General features: G+C 32.3%; 1 protein-coding gene across 1 annotated transcript; it reads left to right on the top strand.

Moving 5' to 3' along the window:
• The first annotated feature begins 12,938 nt into the window (after positions 1-12,938).
• LOC128214385 (heparan sulfate glucosamine 3-O-sulfotransferase 2-like) lies at positions 12,939-21,783 on the top strand. Its single transcript, XM_052920830.1, has 2 exons — positions 12,939-13,018; positions 21,147-21,783. The coding sequence occupies exons 1-2, from the start codon at positions 12,939-12,941 to the stop codon at positions 21,781-21,783; spliced, it is 717 nt and encodes a 238-aa protein (XP_052776790.1).
• The last annotated feature ends 1,056 nt before the right edge of the window (positions 21,784-22,839 follow it).

The following is a 22,839-nucleotide window of genomic DNA, read 5'->3' as shown; positions in this document are numbered from 1 at the left end:
TTTTAAGAATAAGTCTGCTGTCCTGCATGTGTCTGGTTTGTCCGTTAATTTTATGATAAGGTAATATGTGTGTGTCATTAAAAAGACTCTATCATATATTTCTATGAGCACCTTTTTCAAATGTTATTTAACGTATAAACCCCAACTAGCAACTGGAAGACACTCATTCGAACAGATGATACATACATTCAAGCCTCATTAAAACCAATAAGCAGTTGCGTATTTAACGGTCGACGGCAAATGTAATCAGTTTCTGTTAGTTCTTTATTAGTTGATGCAGATGACGATTTACTCTTGTTACAATTAGTTTCTACATGCTACATAAAACATATTTATTCATTTTGTAAACTATTTGAACTTATAAAACGTTCAAAGAGATTTTTTTAAATGGATCATTTTTTCAGCGATTAATGAAATTTGGAGATTAAGGAAATGGTAATATATATATTATACTATGAAATGTTTGTAAAACAAATCCGTTTAGAATTTAAGCTACCTAGCAGATGTAGTTATTGGACAGGCGATATGATTTTGAAATTGTTTGCTTTGGCTCTAACCTGACACAAACGTACGTCAAACTGATAAGGATGTTCTATCTGTTAAGTGCAAGCCGTCTTTCAAATCATACAGATTACGATTCGTCAGCTTAAGAATGAAACAGAATTAATCCTGACCATTTATTTACTAATTCAATTACATTTGCATCGCTGTATGTCCCTCTCTTAGAAGGTGGCATGATTCAGACATTACTGTTTTAGAGAAAAGGAATCAAACCTGAATGAATAAGTCCAACAATTTATTTTCATTCAATTTAATTATCTTTAATAACATCACAATTAATAAGGTACTATTACTTGTTTTGAGGGAATTGATAAGATCAGTAACTTTTTATACATCATAAAACATATGCTTGTTATAAAATTTACAATAAAAATATATTTTATAATGCAAATAGCCATTATAAAACAAGATAACCACTATATACATTTAACATGTCATAATTAAGACCAAATGAAGTTTTTAACTCAATTGTATCTAGAAGTTCTGACATAACAGAGAATCTACTAAGGAGAGTGTTTATGCACTTAATATTTTAAATTGTTAAAAGTGTCGATCGTCAAATACATTGTCTCGTGAAAATACCACCCAATACAGTGAAACAGAAATAAATTATTCTCTGTCATATGGACATGAAAAATTACAAGGGATTGCAAGTAATAACCTTAAACGAAGTTTTCTTCTTTTTAAAATTGCTGTTTAATTGTTCTTCAGTTGTTAACCTTAAATTGCATTTTAATTACACTACATAAGACATTGGAAAATTAAACGTGTTTTATTAATTCACGGGAAACAATTTCTAAAACAAAGGATCTAAACATCACTTAATGAAAAACAAAGCATGTTGATGTACTTTTTTATCTGTAATGACTACAGATTCTTCCCAATTTCGGTGTTTATAGCCTTTGATTCTGGGCTGGTTTCCGTTTATATACATACATCATCACTGATATTGAATTCTCTACTGGTTTGGGAACCCCATTCGCCAGGAAATAGGAGTTTTTTCTTCAATTACTCGAGGAATAGTGAATAGTTTTGAATATTTGACAGAATATAATGTATAATTATTTCTAAGATCAAATTAACGTGCAAATTATACTAAGAAACATTATGGAAATGTCAGTGTAATACCAACTATTCGAATTGATTGTTTTTTATTTATATATATCTAAAAACGAATCCTGAATGAAATTTTATCTATTTATTGTAAAGAAAAAACATGTTGCTCGGTGCAAATTGCTGTTACATTGCTGATTTTTAGAGATAAATTATAGCTTTCCTTTTTTAAAACTTCGATTGAACAAAAACCATCGTTTATATTGAAATATCCATATTTGAATTGCATAACATGGCAGTTTAAAGGGGGATTTATAATTGGTAGGGGCGAAAAATTGTTCCATTACCATAACGGGTACTGGCCTCATATCTTTAGACATTTCTACATTTGTTTTACACCTTTCTTGGCATTGTCGTTATATTAAAGGGCACAACAGAGGAATGCAATAGGAATGAATGAAAAAAACGTTAAGCGATACATTTCGTAATCGGTCTCTAAACAAATATGACTTAAATACACATACTTCTGTTATGTTAGGCGGGCACAATGCATTTCCAGTTCGAGTCGTATATGAATGCTAATGTTTTTGCTGATGTGCAAATATACACCTAAATACTGTAGTGAACTGTACTTTCAATGCATAAGAGTGATGGATTTTGGCGTTTTGATCAGAATTCTAATGTCGATGATACCGTGTATTATTGAAGTTCATTTGTACATTTGGGATAAAATTTCATTATGTACCGTCAGTTTCCGGTAGTCTGGTGAATTCCTCCGGCAATTTAATGTTCAAAGTGTCACTATGAATTAAACGTTCAGATAGTATGCGACCAACTGATATGATGATGTTATCTGCAGCAAGTAATTCAATTTTCCCTCGAATGGCAACCAGTTGACATAGTTAATAATGTTATCATTTACAAAAAAGTGCCAGCTGTTTGCGACCAAGGGACAAGCTACCTGCCCTATTTCGGGGTAGTGAAATCGGGAACAAACATTTGTTTTGGGCTATTTTATTTCGTCTTCCAAACGCAATTCAACGAAGCATAACACTGTCTGTTATTTTTAGCTCGTGTACTCATTATATGTTCATATCAATTCAAGCCGTTTGTTTTCTATTTCCAATGGAACTAAGTAATTTTAATTGCTAAGTTTATAGTATAAAATGTATTTTTATTGTCAAGAGTTTTCATGGTATTTGAATAAGCTATAGTAAACCAAATACATTTACATGACGGCATTGTTTTCACATCCATTCTCAGCTTTAACAATACAAAACCCTTCTCAGAATATTATTAAAACACAAAGATCGTAGTCTCTTTATCTGATTTTAAGCAGTTAAGATGATATACACTTTGTCGTCCTTTGTCATTTCGAGTGACATTTATTTAAGTTTTCCTATTTTTCTAATTCTAAAGCGGAACTCTAGAGTCTTCAGTGACAGGAAAATGTTCTCAAAAATCAACAATTCGACAATTTCAGCTTTGCATGGTCTACCGTATGTCAATATGAATATACATCATGTTCAATACGAATTGAATGATCCTGACTTAATATCGGCCCAAATCCATGAAGAAAATTCAAATAACAGTGCAACATTCACAACCACAAGCTACAATTTTCTGTATATTTTTAAGTATCAGTTGGAACTAATTGCTGAAGCTAAACGATCATACTCCTCGTTGACTTCAACGACACACTTATCATTGACCATTCAATATACAATACAGCGCTTGCGAAACACCACGTGTACATGTCATACATCACTTTCCACGATCTAACTTCAATGTCGTTCTACAATGTACGCATGCGTGGGATCACGTGGTGCACTTAAAGAAGTCAACATGTACACTTACCTGTACAAGTAGAGTTTCGCAACATTAATAAATTAATTTTAACTCGGAAACGCACGTTTGTATTCCGATTATGATAAAACATAAATCATACAGTAACAAAACATACATATATTGCATAAGAATAATATGCGTGTAAGGATCGATGAGTTTGTCTGAAGCTTTTGATGTTGCGTTCGAAATGTACGGGCGTAACATTGTCACCGTCTCTTAGCTGCAAAATTACATTGCGATGTAACTATAGAAAAAAATATACAAGGGATCGGGGCGTCTTCTGGTAACCCTTACAGATATACATAACAAATATAGTAAATCAATATTTAAATTATAGAAGTGTATCAAAGAAATATTTAACAACATTGACGCTCTTTTAATAGTCTTCCGTCGGCCATTAGATGACCTTTTTTCACAAACCTTTTTCCAGCAGTTTTTCAAATAAAATCAATATGAAGAAAATTAAACGTTGACCTGAATATAACATCATAAATTTTTAGAACAAGCAAAGGGAATTACATGAATTGAAGCACAATGTTGTGAACTGCATAAATATATTACAGCTGTTTAGATGTGGTATAAGATTCTTAATGAATAGAACAAACACATAATTACACTATATCAAGATGAAATCAATCACTGAATTTATAAACAAAACACATTTTATTGTCATTATTTATGCAAAAACTACAGAAACAAGCTCAGTAGCAAAATGTTTAAACATAAACCCGGTTTAGTGGCACAGGGCAAACGCTAAAGACATAGAACACAAAATCACAAACAAGAAACATAGAAGATATATATATATATAATAGGTATGTTTTTCAAGAATTGTTAGGTACCACCTTGGAACGTTCAGTAAAATGTAAATTTACTCATGTTTTAATACAACGTTATAATTTAAGTCAATGACTTTAACGCGAAATGTATTATATTCCCAATACTTGATTAAGTATTTTATCACAAAAACTTTATTATGATTTAAAGAGTCTGATTATTTCCAGACCGTCATTTAGTTTGTTCACAAGTGTTCACCAATCGGAAGTCATTACCTTCATGTGTTGGAAATAAATACTGGTATTGTGCTAAATCAAAACTTTACAGACAAACGATAGCGTCTTTCTTAGTTATTATTGGTGGTTTATTCTTGCATCCGTTGTTTTTTTATCAAATGTTAACTTTGTTATCGTGACGATTTATTTGCTTAAGGGGTTTTAGATATGACACTGATTTCGTCTTTCTGTTATGATCGTTAACCGGGACTGAACACAACGCACCATAATTCCTATCTCAAATATACGGATCTAAAATCCTGTAATGATAGAAGACCGATAGAAAATACTGATGGGTCTTGGGAGCTTCACGTTGTGATCCAGATGTATTGAATGGCATCGTTTTGTCTGACACATGCATGACTCATTGTTGAAAAAGTTAGTCATTTAAAAGGCAACTAATTCTGAGTTAAAGTATTATGCTTTCCCTTTTTGTTTCCCTTTGTTAAAACCGAGATATACATATATATATATATATATATATATATATATATATATATATATATATATATATATATATATAAATATTTTAATAGCTCAGCATCAAATCACAATAAATAACAAATGGGTTGGATAAGTTAAAACAACATTCGTTTCAGGCCTTCCAAGCAATTTCTTGGGGCTATGATAAACCCTATGCTGTGGAAGCTATACATATTTTATCGTGTTATTTAGCTAGCATATCCCAGGGGATACTATTCTTGTTTCTTGACGTATATTATATATGCATATAATGTGTTCAAGAGATATTTTTGCAGTGTATGTGCGTTGAAAAATACTTATTATAACATTGGTTTATATAATAAACATGTGAGGAAAACGAACCGTTTTAAAATAGTTCATTAGTTTTAGTTCATTCACCCGTCAATATAACTTCAATCAAAACATTGATCATTCCGTGTAAATGTGCTCATATGCAATCACCTCTGGACTTTACCAATGCAAAATTTGTCTTATACGGCATTTTCTGGATATCTGAACAGGCTTTAATCAAACATGCAAAAATATTCACAGGGTATTTTCGATTTTATGGTGATAGCAGATAGAACCAAATCGGTTCTTTTACAGAAATGTCAACTAAAGCTTTGCCTTCTTAAAGTCCAAAGCTGCAAGACTTTTTAATTGATAATTTTCTAGTTTGCATAACATTTACATAAACTGTCTAAGTGGCAATTTCTTTCAAAGTTGCAAGGACAAACATAATCAAGGACGTTTTTTTTTTCAACGTAGTATAATATTGCTTTCTTTCTGCATTGATGTAATATGGTATTATATCTAGGTCGGAAATATTGCGACAAATAGGCAAAGTGATATTCCTATGTTTTGTTAGTCATCTGTTTGTAACTAGAATATGCTAAAGACAAAAAAAGTGACCTAAACGTACCTATATACTGGCTTTTATATATGTATGTGTAAATGTGTTCGATGGAAAATATTTTCATGAAAACAATACAGCCAATTGCGGATAATATAACGGCTTTAAACGTGTTATTTGTTGAGATACCGAAGACTTCCAGACGGATTCGATTTCTACCACATTGCAATAACATCCCGAATAAAAACCATGAATCGCCTGCAGATGTAAGATATTTTTTCTATCGAATACTCCACGCACGTTTTCTGTCTGAAAAGACAATGTCACCTTAATACCACTTGAGCCACAAAGAGAATTTCGCAGAAATATTATCAATCTGCTCAGAAGATTTCTTTTGTAACAGGATTTTAGAAATGTAGCTGATTTGCACTGGTGTTTTCATATCTTGTGAGCTGAAAGCTTTGATGCATATATCCACTTTTATGCGAATGAACGACTCCCTATTTACTAAAAACTGCCTTCAGAAAGTGACCATTCTATAAATGATTCACTGATGATCCTTTTTTTTGTAGCAGTTCTTTTTATAGGTCTGGTTTATTTATTTAAACAAATACTAATTATAGGGACTATGAAGGAGTGCGAGAACATTTTATCCATAGACCCGTTGGTGTTGAACAATCGTATGAATAAATGAGAGGATGTTGACCTTGGTGAAAAATGAAGTTCAGTGTTGCTCTAGTAATTGCCATGGGAAAATTCTTACATTGAACATTACAGGACAACGGTCTATGTCACTGAGACCAATTCTTCTCCAGATTTTTGTCAAGGGACCATCGAAACTTTAATTGGCAATGAACCAGATGCGCCACAAGTATCTAATACTAGTATACGTCGTCGATTGTACCAACAATTAACTCAAATATAATCTAATTAACTCAATAAAATAATAAACTGACTAAGATTAAAAACATGATTAAAGCATATTAGATGCAGGTTTGGGATTCGATAGTGCTTCAATATGAATTACTGTGAAATCATTAATGTTCGTGGGCATTAAATTTCGTGGTTTGCCGAAAAAAACAACAATTTCGTGGGTACTTGAATTCGTGGATTTTCATTTTTGAAAAAAAAAAATCGAAGATGCGATCGTCTGCATAATATCCACGCGCTGGCCCGTGATTTCCGTCTTTACGTCACTCGGTTTATGACACTCACTAATGTGGTACGACATGCCAATTAGTGCATATACCCATGTCACTTATCGATTTAATTGGGAATAAAGGTAATAAAAGAAGATGTACCCTGATCATAAATACAGATAGAGGAAGCCATTGAATGCCAATTAAGAATTTTGCAAACTGTGAAAACACCGTAAAGGTGCGTATATTGTCACGCTCGGTGCTTAGTAACCTTCAATATACTAGTAATCGATTAATTATTTTATTAAATAAAAAAAATCGAGTATGGACACTCATCACGCACATCTTGTAAACCTGGAGATTTTCATTAACAGCACACGTTTAAACACGTGCTTATAACTGTCATTTGCTGCATAAAACACATTTAATTGATTTGGTTAATTATTTGTTAAAGGCAGTTATAATATATTAACAGAATAATGATCGTAAGTTATACAGTGAGACAGGTTTTAACACTGTATACTGCGACCTCTGTAAAGAATATACTAGAGTATGTACGTAACAAGGCAATTGAAAAAGTGAATAAAGGGTTTATATTTCGTGGGATCTTGAATTCGTGGATAACCCAACCCACGAAAACCACGAACATTAATGCCCCACGAACATTAATGATTTCACAGTAAGTTATAGAATTGATTTTATTCTAAATGTTTTCCCATAGTCAATTAAAAAAAACTATAAATATTTGTGTATGCCATATAGAATCCGGTTTAGATATCCGAATGCTACAGTTCAAGGCAAAGAATGCATTTGCCCAGTCCATCAGAGCTTTGCATAGGAGCAGCTTATCCAGATTGATCAATGCTCCTACGGAAGTTTTAATCGCAAGACATATTGACAAACCGACAACAAACCGATAAGAAAATTGCAAATGGCATTAAGCGTTTCACATAACAGAATATAATATATGTAATATATCATTTTCATTAATCGACAATGAAGGAATGAATATGAAACTATGTTTGAAACAGATGCCATATGTTGTATTATTTCTTTCATCGATATTGGAAAACAAATCTTCTAATTCAAACACTTAAATGAATACTTCAGTTTGATATATCGATATAAATGTCACCATCCCTACGTAGAACTCTCTGTTAGATTCCACCTCACATTAACTAACTGCATGAGTAAAGGTATTGCTATTATGACGAGGTCACAGATAAATTGTACAACTTTGACATTTGAAGACATACTGTACATTTTAACCGGTACATCTGGAGACACGAACACAGATGAGTCTTCTGCATGGCGATTTCCTGATCGTGTGTTGCTTGCATCATTGAACTGAATGACATGATTTTGATAAACAATACCAATTTCTTTTTACCTATTGACAGTACACACTGTGTGCAATCTCACACCCGTCACGTATGCTAATATATATTTATATATCGATCGTATCGTGCTTTACATTTATATTTTCAACAAATGGAAAATGTGCTTTGAATTCCTAAACACCTACACAAATTTTCTTCCTTTCAAGTTTGCAATACCACTACGACCATTTGTTCGTTCATATGAGTGTCACTAAATGTATGCAGAGCAAAACAAATATTGTTTTACTACTGAAGATTTTGCAGCATATTGACATTTCAGGCAAACAATAAGGTGTGACCTTTAGTATTTGAAGTTTATTTTGTCGTGCATTCGATCATACTTAGTAAGAGTTCACTGATTCTCAGAAAAAAGAAATATAGATTAACGAAAACTTTTACTCGTATTGACAAAGTGCTTATGCAGGCGCCTACAAATGGTGATGTGGAGTCCTGGTAAATATGACCTTAACTTGTATTAAAACAAATGTGCAAATCAATTATATTTTTGAGCGATAACGCGTTGCATAATCTCTTTAAGCAATATGTCATGACATGAATTTGAATGATGGTAGCGTCAATTCTAGTCATAAGAGAGTAAGAAAATTTCAAGAGAATTGTGTTAAAGCTATATTTACCAATTAAATACCGATTCATATGACCCTTTTAAAATTGTGGCAATATATTTACTACGCACATGCTGGTAATTAATCAATTATTTACACATTGTATAAGCAATTGATTGTACAGGCGCAACGATGAAAATACAAATCAAACAACGTTTCTTCTTATTCTTCGTTTATTGTCTGACTACACGGTCTGTCTCTGTAGTTTCCATCGTATTACTATTGGAATAAGAAATTCACAGTGTGGATTCATCGTTTTGCCATATAAGCGTTTGCAGCGATTAAATGACCAAAGGCAAGTAATTAACAGATATAATATGTACCAGTCGATTCCGCAATTGTTATTTATGAAGTGAGGCTCTGACCAGAGGTCTTTTATAAATTGGTGACGTTTTGACTGTTTCAATAGAACTCCGATTCATGGATACTCTTCACTCCGATAATTATTACCTTAGGAATCTTCATAATGGTTTCGTTGTTCGGCTTAATGTTCAGGCTGTAAGCAAATAATGATCTGTTATTTAGATTGAATTTGTTTGCAGTGTGATTCATTGAAGCTTTCGTTTGTTCCGAAAAAGAGAACTCGGTTCTCTTCGAAAACAGAAGTCATTCGTGATTTTCGCATCGTTTTGGATGTTGCATATCAAGCGCTTGGTTACTATAAATTAGGTATGATAAGATGATTGTTTTTTTTAACAAATTGGACTTTAAATGCCCTTTTTCTACTAGGCCTGTTTGAACAAAAGAAAATAAACACAATCATGTTGTTGTTGTTTTCGGAAAACCCCGTATCTTTCCGGAAAAGATGCGAAATGCTCAGTACAGTTTCCGGTTAATTCTCAAAGATTACGACAACAACACAAAATCAATTATACCTGTAAAGAAAAATATACATCCTTTGTTTTTTGTTTTGTATTAACAAAATATGTTTCTTCGCAAACAGTTTCTAAAGATGTCTTGGACAACTCATTTGAAGAAAAATATATACATATTACTACGCTTTTCGAATTCACAAAACCAGACAAATTGTAAGTCTTTCCAATTTTTGTGATATTTTCTTTGTTGTGCAAATATATATAATCTTACGCTGTCCATATTTTGCCTATCAGCCACAAAACACACCGTCTTTTGAATGATAAGACATATCCATACCATTTTAATGCTTCTTCAGCTGAAAGAGATTCACTTGATCATAGCCAATTCATCTTTCTTGCATACCAGGCCGAAAAATAGTTCCAGTCATGTGACCTTTGCTCGGAAAAATGATATTTTGTTATCGGCTTTCGCACCTGCCCTCAGATCGGAATTATCCGTTTATTGTTATATGTTTTCGATGAAAACAGGATTTCATATGTTCACTACATTTTGTTCATTATTTGAATGTTTTTGTTTGTGTGTGTGTTCTTTTAAGTTAAAAAGAACAATTCGAAGTAAGTTTTTGCCGACAGTTTATTTTATCAGATAGCTTGATAATGTTTACTGTTCAAGATGCCCTACACAACTTTTATGAATCGTTCACATGCATGTTTAGATATTGTAATACTCTAAATAGACGTGGAAGTTGAATAAGCATTCGAAACAGTCCGAATGATTAACGACCAATAGTTTAAAAGAACGAAAAGCGAACAGATATATTGAAAACCCCTGTTTAGAGGCACAAGGTTAATGCTGAAACGACGCTGAACGTACAAACACAACAAGCTTACCGCACACAAATCAAAATAGTTTCATCTTGGAACGGTCGGCAAAAGACGAGTACACTGGAATACGAGCTGACTTTGGATACTTTGGAACTAGTTCTCACACTCGTTCAAACGTTTGTCAATAGTTACAATAATTATAAGAAATAAGCCAGCACCAACTTGAAAACGAATAAGAAGAAAGTAAAACTAAAATTTAAACTGATAAATTTATCACCTGCAAATATACAAAAAAAGGATGTAAAAGAAAATGAAAATATAATTTAACAAACCAAAAACACATATTCTGTGCTTCGACAGACTATCAACTTAAAACAGTCTTAAGGATATCGCTATAACACCCAAAAACTATACCCTTATGCACAATTCTGTCAAAACATGGCACGAGTGTCATAAATGTCAGTTCTTGTGGCAGATAGTTGATAACAACATGAGTTAGTTTTCTTTTCAAATACTCGCAAAAATGTGATATATAACCGTTGTTTTAATAGGTATTTAAAAGGCTATTGAGCCGATTATGAATTATATTGTGCTGGAGCTTTCTAAGTTTACGTAGCCTTTTGATAATATCGCCGTACCAATCAGGATGGGTAATACACTATTGTGTATGAATTGAAAATGTGTTGAAGACATACTTTCTATGATAATATCGTGATATATAACTTCATCCTATGAAAGATTTAATGTGCTAGTGGTACTTCTTGCAATATAAAATGCATTTTTCTGTATTATGAATGATAAAGCATCATAATCCATAATTCTCCAGTGGCATATTCATTAAATTTCTTGGAAAAAAACCCAGAAAGATTATGAACTGATGCTAGACATTCCACAAATATGGACAGATATCTGAATTCTGAGACTATTTTCACGTCTTTTTAAAATCTGGAATTGCAATCGGTTTCCCTGAGATATTTATTTACCAAGAAAGATGTATTAAAATGACACGCAAAGGCAGGAAACAGAGTACTACACAGTGTTATATATATTATGCTTAATGTTGGTGAAAGCATCATTTATCGGTAAAGCTATATTAATGCGTGGGTGGTCTGATTTGTGGTGAATGTATTTGCGTAAGTAAAGATAATAATAATAATAATAATAATAATAATAATAATAATAATAATAATATCTTTATTTAGAGAAGGTATATACACATTATGTTATAATTTCAGGTTCACCCATAAAAACATCCTATTTACAATGTGGCCTTTTATGAAGAAAAACAAACAAACAAAAACAAAATGCAACTGGTAAATCATAAAACATCTGCATCGCACTTATACATTCGTATATAAGAAATATTTATGTTTTGAATATAATTATTCTATACAAATCATGTTTAATTAACATAACAATTTATAAGATAACAGTTATTTCAATCTTTAAGATAATGAAAATATGACATACCTTTTTGTAACTAATTATATGCACATTTCAAGAGGTGCACTTTGTATTTATGCTTAAATGTGTTTAACTTTTTTGCATTTCGTATTTCATCGGGAATAGTATTCCAAACCTTCATACTGTAGTACGAAAAAGAATCCATGAAATAGTTAGTTCGCGGTGTTTGTATAAAAACTAAATCTTGTTTTGAAGTTGAACTTAGAGAATAGCGTTCAATACTTGCAAAGATTAGCAATTCAGACATATTCCTCGGATAAACTGTCCTTTGCTCATTGGCCCTTGCCTTGTGCAGAACAGGGTTTTTATATTTTTTATGTTTTGACTTTACGGCTTGTCCCTGTATTTATATTGTATTATTGGAATTGCTAGTTAAATTGGTGAAAAAATTGGCAACATTTTCATAGTAGTTGACACAATCAAATAACTAGTACCGATAAATGCACATTAACTTAAAAACTGATGTTGAGTGAACGTTTAATGCGCAAAATAAAAGGTTTAGAACATTGCTTCTCAACTGTGATCTTTATTACGAGGCGTCATATATTTATGTTTCCCTCAAGCACCTCTCAGAGTTTAAGTATAGTATTACTAAAGCAATCATTAGTGCCGTTTATCAGAAATCTGCACTTACATCGCACCTTCATTACAGAGATGATTACTCTCATTGTTTTTTTTTCAAATCTTTATTCAGAGAAGAGGCGATCAAATGCAACCACAATAAATAACTTGCTAACAAGCTTTTGCGATTTTCTAAACAGGTTTAGTAATCATTAGCTATTCCGGTTTTTTAAACACATGCATTGTTAACAAGGGGTTAGGTACTTGTTTGCATATTTGGGTTTTGTTGTCTGTGGACTAGGGATGGGTCATCAGCCAGGGGCGGAAATGGGTAGAACAGGGAAGGGAGTAAAGGTCGGAGGTGGATCATGGGTTGAGCGGAAGTGAAGTATCAATCATCCAGGGGTGGAGCAGGAGTGGAGTTTCCGTCCGAGGTTGAGCAAAACTTGTTTTTGAAAATATTTATATACATAAAAACTGTAAACATTATTACTTTATCATATTCCTTATTCATCATCATTTAGCGATAGTTAACCATTGTTAGTGTTATGTAAAAATACTTTCGTTGGAAACCAGTGTCAAATATAAATCGATCAAATAATTGTGTAACGTCAATGTTGTATTCAATGTAACGTTATGGTTGTATTATTTTAATATAAAATAGTTGTGTCTGTATTATGAATAATGAAACATAACAATCTATAATTCACCTGTTACAGTGGCCTTTTACATTATATGAAAAGAAACATAAATGTTATGAATTGAGGCCAGACATTGCTAGATAAATATTTAAATTTCAAAAGATTAAGGTTTAAACGTGGTTTCAACGTGTGAACAAGGTACAATTAAACGTGAGTATCTCGTGTTAGTAATTTTCTTTTGCACTCCTCTTGACAGTATCACACATGTTTTCAGTACATGTTTAAGGAAATACTATAAACCTTCTATATACAAGTACATAATTATCGGCTAAGGCTATCTATTGTTTCGTCTAATATTAATGGTATATACAATGATTTGCACTTTGTTACGTTTATTATCTATAATAAGTTTAGTAAAATAAGCATTTCTGCTATCATGGGAATATTTATCATAATGAAACCTATTACATATTTAGTATTCAGAACGCTGTAAATTTACTAAATACATTTTTTTTCTAAATACAAATATTAAGAAAGATTAGTGACTGACCATTACAGTTGCAGGATACATTTTCGATAAGGTCTCCGTGCTAGTATTGATTTTGATAAATGCAAATTAAAAATAAACTACATCAATTATAATTAATTGTTTAGGTTTGCCTTATAGAACAATGTTTAGATATCCGGAACGTATCGGAACAAGAGAAATAATGCATTGAAACAGTCCATAAGAGATTTGTTTAAGAACAGATTTATCTAGAAATCTGGACCAGGTCTCCGATGGAAGTCTACAATGATATATATGTATATCCTCTGGACTCAGGCCGGACTCTGAAGTGATAAAGTAAACGGATTTAATGCATTTTATGTAAGCAAACAGATGCAAAAAATAAACTGTACATTAGAAATACAATAGTATTGCACAATTGGTACAGAGTTGGTATTCGATAAATCTTTGATGGGAATGAAGTAATAACATAGAATGTTTAATGACTGTTATCTTATAGTCAATTCAAAATAAACTGTGAATATTTATTTATGCCTTATTGCACCCGGTTTAGATATCCGGAACATACCGTTCAAGACAAAGAATGCATTCACACAGTCTATGAGAGATTTGCATACGAGCAGATTTATTCGGAATGATCAATGATTCCACGGAAGTTGTAATCGCGAGACATATTGACAACAGATTGAATTGCATTATGAAGCGGGTTACATAACTCCAGAATAATGTATAATTTTCTTTTCTCCAAAAGGTCAAAACCCCATCAGATATGGACCCCGGATGTATCTTTGCGTCCATTTAATTGATATCGATATCGAAAACAATTAGTAAAGCAATATTGGAATACATCAAGTAGATTATTCAATAAGCCACTTAAGTTTCCTATCCTCCATGACATCATATATCTTGCCGTATTTAACGTCTGGACGCACTTATATTTATTGCACACACTGTTTAACCAATGTTCTGAAAACGAAAATCTTAAAATATGCAAACTCTACAAATAAACTGTTTTTGCTTGCATTACTGACGTTACGCATTTATAAGATTCATTTGCTTCCGACTAACGTTTTCTTAACTTACAAAACACAAACATAGACGGAGGTATCGGCCAGGGATGGTGAAAGACATATATTGATATAACTATTATATGAACATTGATTTTATATACAATTAAAATTCTTGTTTCTCCAGCCCTAAGTGCCAGCTGTAAACAAAATACTAGGTATTCTACCCGTTTTCATTTTATCTAAAATTTGACTTTGGAAGTCATTGTCATTATTTTCAGCAGTACATAAAGAAAGTTAGTTCAAACTAAAATTCACGAGACCTGATGGGCCGAGCTTCTTCAGAGTTATGGCGCTTTACTTGTATATATGACCATATTGTCTTTGTCTGCGTTCTAACCTCTTCTTTCATTTTTTAGTTTTCATCCAATCTTTACCGTATTGAATGACCAGGTTAAATGCTATTTTATAACGCTTACTTTGATTAATGCGACAATTCAATTTTATTTAACATCGTTTATTGGCACATATGTACACATATATATATATATATATATATATATATATATATATATATATATATATATATATATATATATATATATATATATATATATATATATATATATATATATATATATTATTTCATTGATACGTGTGATGCTCAATCAATATAATGGAGACTCATATAAGGCCTATAAACAAGAAATATTGCTGCCTGATTCGTATTGTTCAGTCTTTAACTCTTTTTGCAGTTCATGGCTCTTTGAGCAATTTCAAAAGCCAATTTCTAATGAACCTTTCAAAAACGTAAAATCTTGTTAGCGACTTGATTGCCATTAAAGGCTTTGATCTCGCTTAACATAACAAAATTTTGATATTCCCTTCTTTTTAAATGAAGAAGCAATGTATTAGGATGATTGTCGATAAAAGGTTTTGATTAAAGACTGGTTAGAATAAAAAAAATACTCTTTGCAAATTAGCAAATTTTACTTTAAGTTCCAGACCATGCAAACATAGTTGGTTGTATTTGTGTTGCAAACGGATTGCATGCGCCAAAACGATAGGAATATAAGCTTACATATATGTCACGATAACTCGAACAAGATAACATACCGAATGAGTTTTAATTGGACCACGACCCTGTCCCAGATCTTCATGATAACAAAGGTGGAGCTGAATTTGAGATGTTTGTCTTCTATAATCTCTCTTTTATAATAAACAAGACGCATACTCATATCGACATACATGGAAGACCATCGACATATCGACGGATGGTGACCACGAAAGCTTGAAAATGAATAAAATGCTGATTTGTGATAACCTTTACCCGTCATTTGTTTTATAAATATTTGAACACTAAAATTCTTACGCGATTGAGAGTAGAACACTAAAAATAATATACCGTTTTACTTAATATCATGAAAAGTTCTGTGAAATAAAACTGCTGCTCTGTACTAAATCATGAATATAATTATTTTGTTTAAAACTAGGATGTGCATCTGAATATGTTTGTTGAAGTGTTGTTGTTTTAACTACACAAAAACTATTCGAAAATAGATGATGAAAACAAATATAACATTGATAATAATTCGAAACCCTTTTTAATTTTTTCTACGAGTATCATTTTTGCTAACATTATATACCATGGAACCCGTCTTATATTAATCTGAATGTTCATCTAAAAATTTATATATTTATGGACGACATTGGCTTATGAATCACTCATATAATGTATATATTTAGTAATTTGTATTATTATATAATCGCATATAATGCTTATACAAAGTGAACATATATGTAATCCTTGACAAAATATACTTAGAATGCATAAGCATTATATGCGATTATATAATAATACAAATTACTAAATATATTCATTATATGAGTGATTCATGTCAAGGATTACATATATGTTCACTTTGTATTCTTTCTGATTGAATCTTGCTCTGTATTGTCAAATAATTTAGTCTACTATTCAGAAATGGCATATTTGTCTTTTGCCTTGGAACTTTTATGAGTGAGTGTCAACAAGCAGTAACCAAAGGACATGAATTGATCGGTACGCGTTGTTTGTTATTCACAGGAGCATTTGAGAGTCCGTTTGTATCACATGTTAGAGTCGTTTATCGAACGGAATTACTTAGAAGAATACCACAAGTGAATGCTGTTTTGCGAAATCAAAAGCCTCTAACGGCAATCAAGGTTGTAACAAGGTTTCACGATTTCCTTAACAGGTTCATTAAAAGTTGGCTAGTGCCAATGTTAAAGAAATGAGCTCCATTGAGGTGTTACTTAACAAAAAGAATGAAACATTATTGTCACAACACGCTTGTTTCTTTGTGATAATCTTTAGCAACTGGCACGAAATCGAAAACACAACAGCGCAGCTTGCATCTTTTCTTGGGAGAAATCGCAGACGAATGAATTAAATGCAAATGTGTGCATGTTTTAAAAAAATATATTGCCCAGAAGACCGTGGTTTTATAAACAGCTACAACAATAAACAAGTTCGTTTCTTCAGCGCGTTGTCTGAATTAAGCACAGTTATCAAACTCTCTATATATTTTCGGATGAAGCGAAACCGTTACACCAAAAGCGTGTTTTCTACGACAACAAGTAATGTTTGTTCAGCAAGAATTATTCTGCTTCTTCTAATATGGCTTTTCTTAGTCAAAATGTTAACGATATGTTGGTTAACATTGCTGACATTTCAGTTCTTAATGTTGCATACCAACAGAAACAATCTCATATAATATATGTAATCATTTTGCAGAAAAAATTATGTCGGTTGTAAATGGCAAAATGAACTGTTCTTTATTTTGCGTTATCAGTAAAAACATAGTGCCATTTTTCAAGTTACACTCAGGCTGATTGTTTAGAACTGTGTTTAAGAAGACAGCTTAATTACCGACATCATTGTTAACTTTAAAAAGTTCAATGTTTGATGACGTGCTAAATATTGAAAAAAACAAGAACAGCTAAAACCGTTGTTTCAAATCTTGTAAGGAACACTACAGATCACAAGTGTATCCATTAAACACCCAAAGCAGTAAAGAATTGAAAGTTAATAACAATGATGTTAACAACATTGCTAACTTTATCAAAGGTTTGGCCCTCAATGTATGGTTTCAATACATGCACAGCAACTTGGAAGATTAAATGTTTGAATAATTGATTGATGACAACGACACCACCGTCGCCGTCTCCTAGAAATAGACGAGCTAAAATATATTATAAGACAAGTGGAATGATGGATTATCTAACTATCTACATTTAAATGTATTTCTAAGAGCCTCTGTATTGCTATCCTATCATTCTAGTCACTCATCAGTGTCACATATCGGAAATCATTACCACAAAATGGACATTGCTCTTTAACAGCGCTGTTTCTGCTGCTCAATCAAAGGCTATAAACACCGATATTGTGTTAAATCAGAAGTCCCAGCAGACTTGAAGGTACCTCTGCATTCTTTGTTGCATTCATTAGGTGATGTTTAGATTCTTTGTAACAGATATTTTATTGACAAGAACATTTACCATACCAAACCAACATTATTCCGATGTAAATGTTTCATCGATATTCAGGTCAGACTATTTTACGTTAATATCACACAAATATCAATTATATTCAAAATTAATAATTCATTCTTTAATAATTACGGCAAACAGAGTCGACGCTTTAAAAAGAAAGGCCGATCTATGAGTTGTATTACTACCCACCCAATATGTTGCAGGTGTTTTTGCCAATACATAGCGACATTGGAGACGAGATGTTGAACTGCCGATGTCCAATACTGATGCCTACGTATGAGCAGTGGCTCTCACTTGCCGCACAAACAGCTTCATTAACAATTGTTTCGAAGAAAATAACTGCATTTACATATCAGAAGCGGTGGAGTAGTGGGATCTTAAATCCTTACTTCTGATAAAATGTTTTACTAATTATGAACTTAATTCAAATTGAAAACACGAATATAGTTATCTAGTTCTTAAATTCATAGATATGGTAACTCGTCGAGAAGTGAATATACTTTATGTTTGTATTTTTATGATATTAACGTGGATATTTCTATTAAAAAACACAACAAAATCAGTGCAAGATACATCGATATTCAACGAAATGACGAGTTCGAGACAGAGCCAATATGTTCTGTCTCGGAGAAAACTCTCTTTGTCAGAACAAACAGAGACTTCAATAAATCAAACTATAAACACATTAAAATTCAATAACAGATCATTATTAGTTAAAAGCCTGAGTAGTAAGCCGCTAATCGAAGCCATAAGGAAGATTCCTAAGGTTATAATTATCGGTGTGAAAAAGTGTGGAACCAGGGCTCTCTTGGAATACCTAAAACTTCACCCTTTGATAAAAGCCCCCGGGCCAGAGCCGCATTTTTTTGACAGAAACTACCACCGTGGACTTGACTGGTACAGGTACTGTCTTTTTTATTTTTTGTCTTTATTAAATGAATCCTTGGAACATTTTTCATCTAAAACATTCTCGCATGTATGACGAGACATCAATAGAAATATTTTCTAAACTAAATTATGCTGTTATTAATTAATTGTAATGTTTTGACATGAATTTTGTATTGCTTACTGGTTCAAACTGATTCCCAGTTAAGTGTTTTATTGCATAAATAATTAAGATTCCTAAGAGTAAGGCCCTGAGGTTTAATTGCTAAATTGAAATTACTACGCGATATACTTGCGCAGCGTTGTTGAATGTAAAACAAATTGACAATGTTAACCGTCCATACATATACCTATTGAAATCTCTTAAGTTTGTTATCGTGACATTACAAGTCTCTCACTATTGCTATCATTGAAATGTATGTTGTTATATATGTCTTACATAGATTAGCCATCGAATTGTGGTGCGAAATAAAAGACATTTGCACAGTCTGATATTCAAGCATAGGCCATATTACTTTGAATTAAAAATCACAAAATATAGATCTAAGTAAATAAGAAGATCACCCGTCGTTAATCAAATCTGTTTAAACCTCTCTCAAATCATGATAAAATGCATCACCATAGCAACTTCAAATGGTAAGTATATGGGTTTTCAGCACACCATACAATCTGCGTGAAACGTCAAGATAATGCATCATCTTGCAACGGTAAAATTTGACTCTTAATGGAATTCAATTGAATAAAGCAATGGTCGTAGTCGTCTTGCAACCGCAACAGAAAATTCGTGTAGGTGTTAAAAATGAGACCATAATTTCTGTTATCTAAAATAGTATTGTCTAGGGAGAATAGTCGATGAATTTAATTCCGTATTAGCATCATAACTATTTCAAACAGATCTCTAAATACAAGACGTTAAAATGGTTTGTCTTGAAAATGTTTTACTACACACATGTACTAAACTTACCGACGTCAGTTTTAAACTTTGTATATATATATCAAATACTCTGTTTGATGGTGTGAGAATTCAACAGTATGTAGTAACGAACAAAGTACGTGGATCATTTAAAAGGTACGTAGATTTCTTCCATAGGTTTTTGACGTTTTCTCATTCTTATGATAGTCTTGTTCTTCCGTTTAATTGAATGCAATTTGCATAAGGTGAATACTATTGAACAGAACCATAGGTTTTCGACGTTGCCTCATACTATTTGGTTATTATATGAATTAAGCCTTAAGGTATTTTTTTAAAGGTAATCCAAAAAAAAAACACTTCCATTTAGAATGTTGACTTCTTAGCATTTTAATGTTTTAATAATAAAATGCTAAAACGTAGCACATCGTATAAATTTGGGTTGTATGTAAATGTTTCAGTACTTTAACATGTGCGTGTAAAGTTACGAAACATTGTGACTGTATCATGCACTTTGTAATGTTGGTCTGTACTAAATTTCTAAGACTCAAGTCTTTATTCTTGGAGTGTGGAACAGAAATTGATGACATTAAAATGGGGGGGTGGCACAATATCAGCAAGCAGTGCTAATACACAACCATACTCCTTTAAAAAAAAAAGTAACTGCATGCTGGCTATAACTTTGCAATGGTTAAGTTGTAAAGACATTTTTAACTTTGTATTCTAAATCTGATTTATAACTAAAGACCATTACAATATTGATTTCGAAGATATACACTGGTCTTTTGCACAAATTCAAACAACCTCAGCTTTAAAATATAACTAGATATATTTCGTCGGCTTATGTATATGTACGCTCTTATAAACATGTTCTGGACCTGTACTTTTTATGTAAATTGTGAAAATATTTTTGCAATGGACCTCGTATATTTACTAGAACATACGGGATGTTTGTTGGAGTTTATACGTTGTTAACTAACAAAAGGTAGAATGAGAGTTTCTGTACATCAAAATCCTGTCTTTCAGATCAATGATGCCAGCAACGAACGACCACGAGATCACCATTGAGAAGACTCCACGGTACTTCGTGTCTCAAGATGTGCCAGAAAAAATATACAATATGTCACCAAATGTCAAACTTGTAGTAGTTATACGTGACCCCGTCATCAGAGCAATGTCTGACTTCACTCAGGCAGTAAGTAAAAATGAGGTGAAATCCAACCTGACCTTTCGTAGGAGAGTTCTACGTAGAGATGGTGACATCAATATGCATTCATCAGTGGTTAAAACGGGTATTTACGTTCGCTACCTCACAAATTGGTTCCAGTATTTTGGTAGAAGCAACATCCACATTGTGAGTGGTGAGGATCTTATAGCCAATCCTCTTGGTGTTTTAGAAGCCGTACAAGACTTTATAGGTGTTCAAAGAGAGATAGATGGAAACTTGATATATTTCAACAAAACGCGTGGATTTCCTTGCATAAGGATGTTGAAACGGAACAATACAACAAAGTGTTTTGGTGCAACTAAAGGAAGAAACCACGTACAAACTGATTCAACAACACTTAAACGTCTGTACGACTTTTATCGTCCCTATAATCAGTATTTGTTTAAACTAATAAACAAGACTTTCGAATGGAATGAGCTTAAAAAAGAGCATTAACCTAACACACCATGTGTATTGCAATGCTTTTTTGCCTCTAAATTAAAGTATAACTTATTTTAACAGGTTTTTTTTTTCACTGCAATATATATAAGGGATTAAATATAGCATTATGTATGTTATTTCTATATATTACCGTTAAGTGCAAAACCTTGTGTAATATAGTTGCAGCATATTTTTTAATGTATTAGGCATTTTTTTAATTCCGAATTCAATGGAACATGTTTCGAATAAAGTGATATTGACAGATACTCTAGGGATATCAATTCTTTATATAATAATTTTACACTGTGCTACTTTAATTTTTTTCCTATAATAGTTTCTGCGTGTGTAATAGTGAGCTTAATTACACTTATTGTTGCTTTTCTTTCATATTTGGTATCAATCAAAAGATAAAAAAAAATGATACCGAAAAGAATGTAAGCCTCTCAGACACCAATCAAATGTTGTGCGGAAATAACCATAAGAAATTTGCAACATTTCTTGTTTCCTGTTATGATAGTAGCCTTCTTATAAGTCAATATTGGCTCCAGAGCTATTACAGTGGAATTGAATTGTCTAGCATTGTATGACGTGTATGTAATCACTGATAGGAAAATACCGACGTATAAAGACAAGTCATTGTCTAGATGAACGAGATAGCATGCAGATTGGGCGAGAATCAAAACTCTCACCGTTTTCACTGTTTAATTTAACAGTGTGTAAATTATTGCTGCAATGGCCTTTGACCGAGTTTTACGGATAATTTATGATGGGCCTGTATTCACTAACACCCTGAGTTTTGGATGAGACCCAGACACGCAAATTCTTCATTTCTTATGAAGTGCTACTTCAGCAGCAAAGCTAAATACTGTATCCGACTCAAATATTTTTTTCTGCAATCGGGCACAAATCTGGTGTGTAAATTAGTCAAATTATAGATATTTAAAACATTAAAGAATTCAGTTTCGACAGCCTGGCTCTTAATCTCTGACTACAGATGTTTATGAACAAGGACCCGGTGGTATTTAAATACGTTTAATTTAATTCTAATTCTATTCTATTATGCATTATGAT

The sequence above is a fragment of the Mya arenaria genome, chromosome 2 (assembly GCF_026914265.1).
Source record: "Mya arenaria isolate MELC-2E11 chromosome 2, ASM2691426v1".
Lineage (NCBI taxonomy): Eukaryota > Metazoa > Mollusca > Bivalvia > Myida > Myidae > Mya > Mya arenaria.
This window is presented reverse-complemented; position numbering and strand designations above follow the sequence as displayed.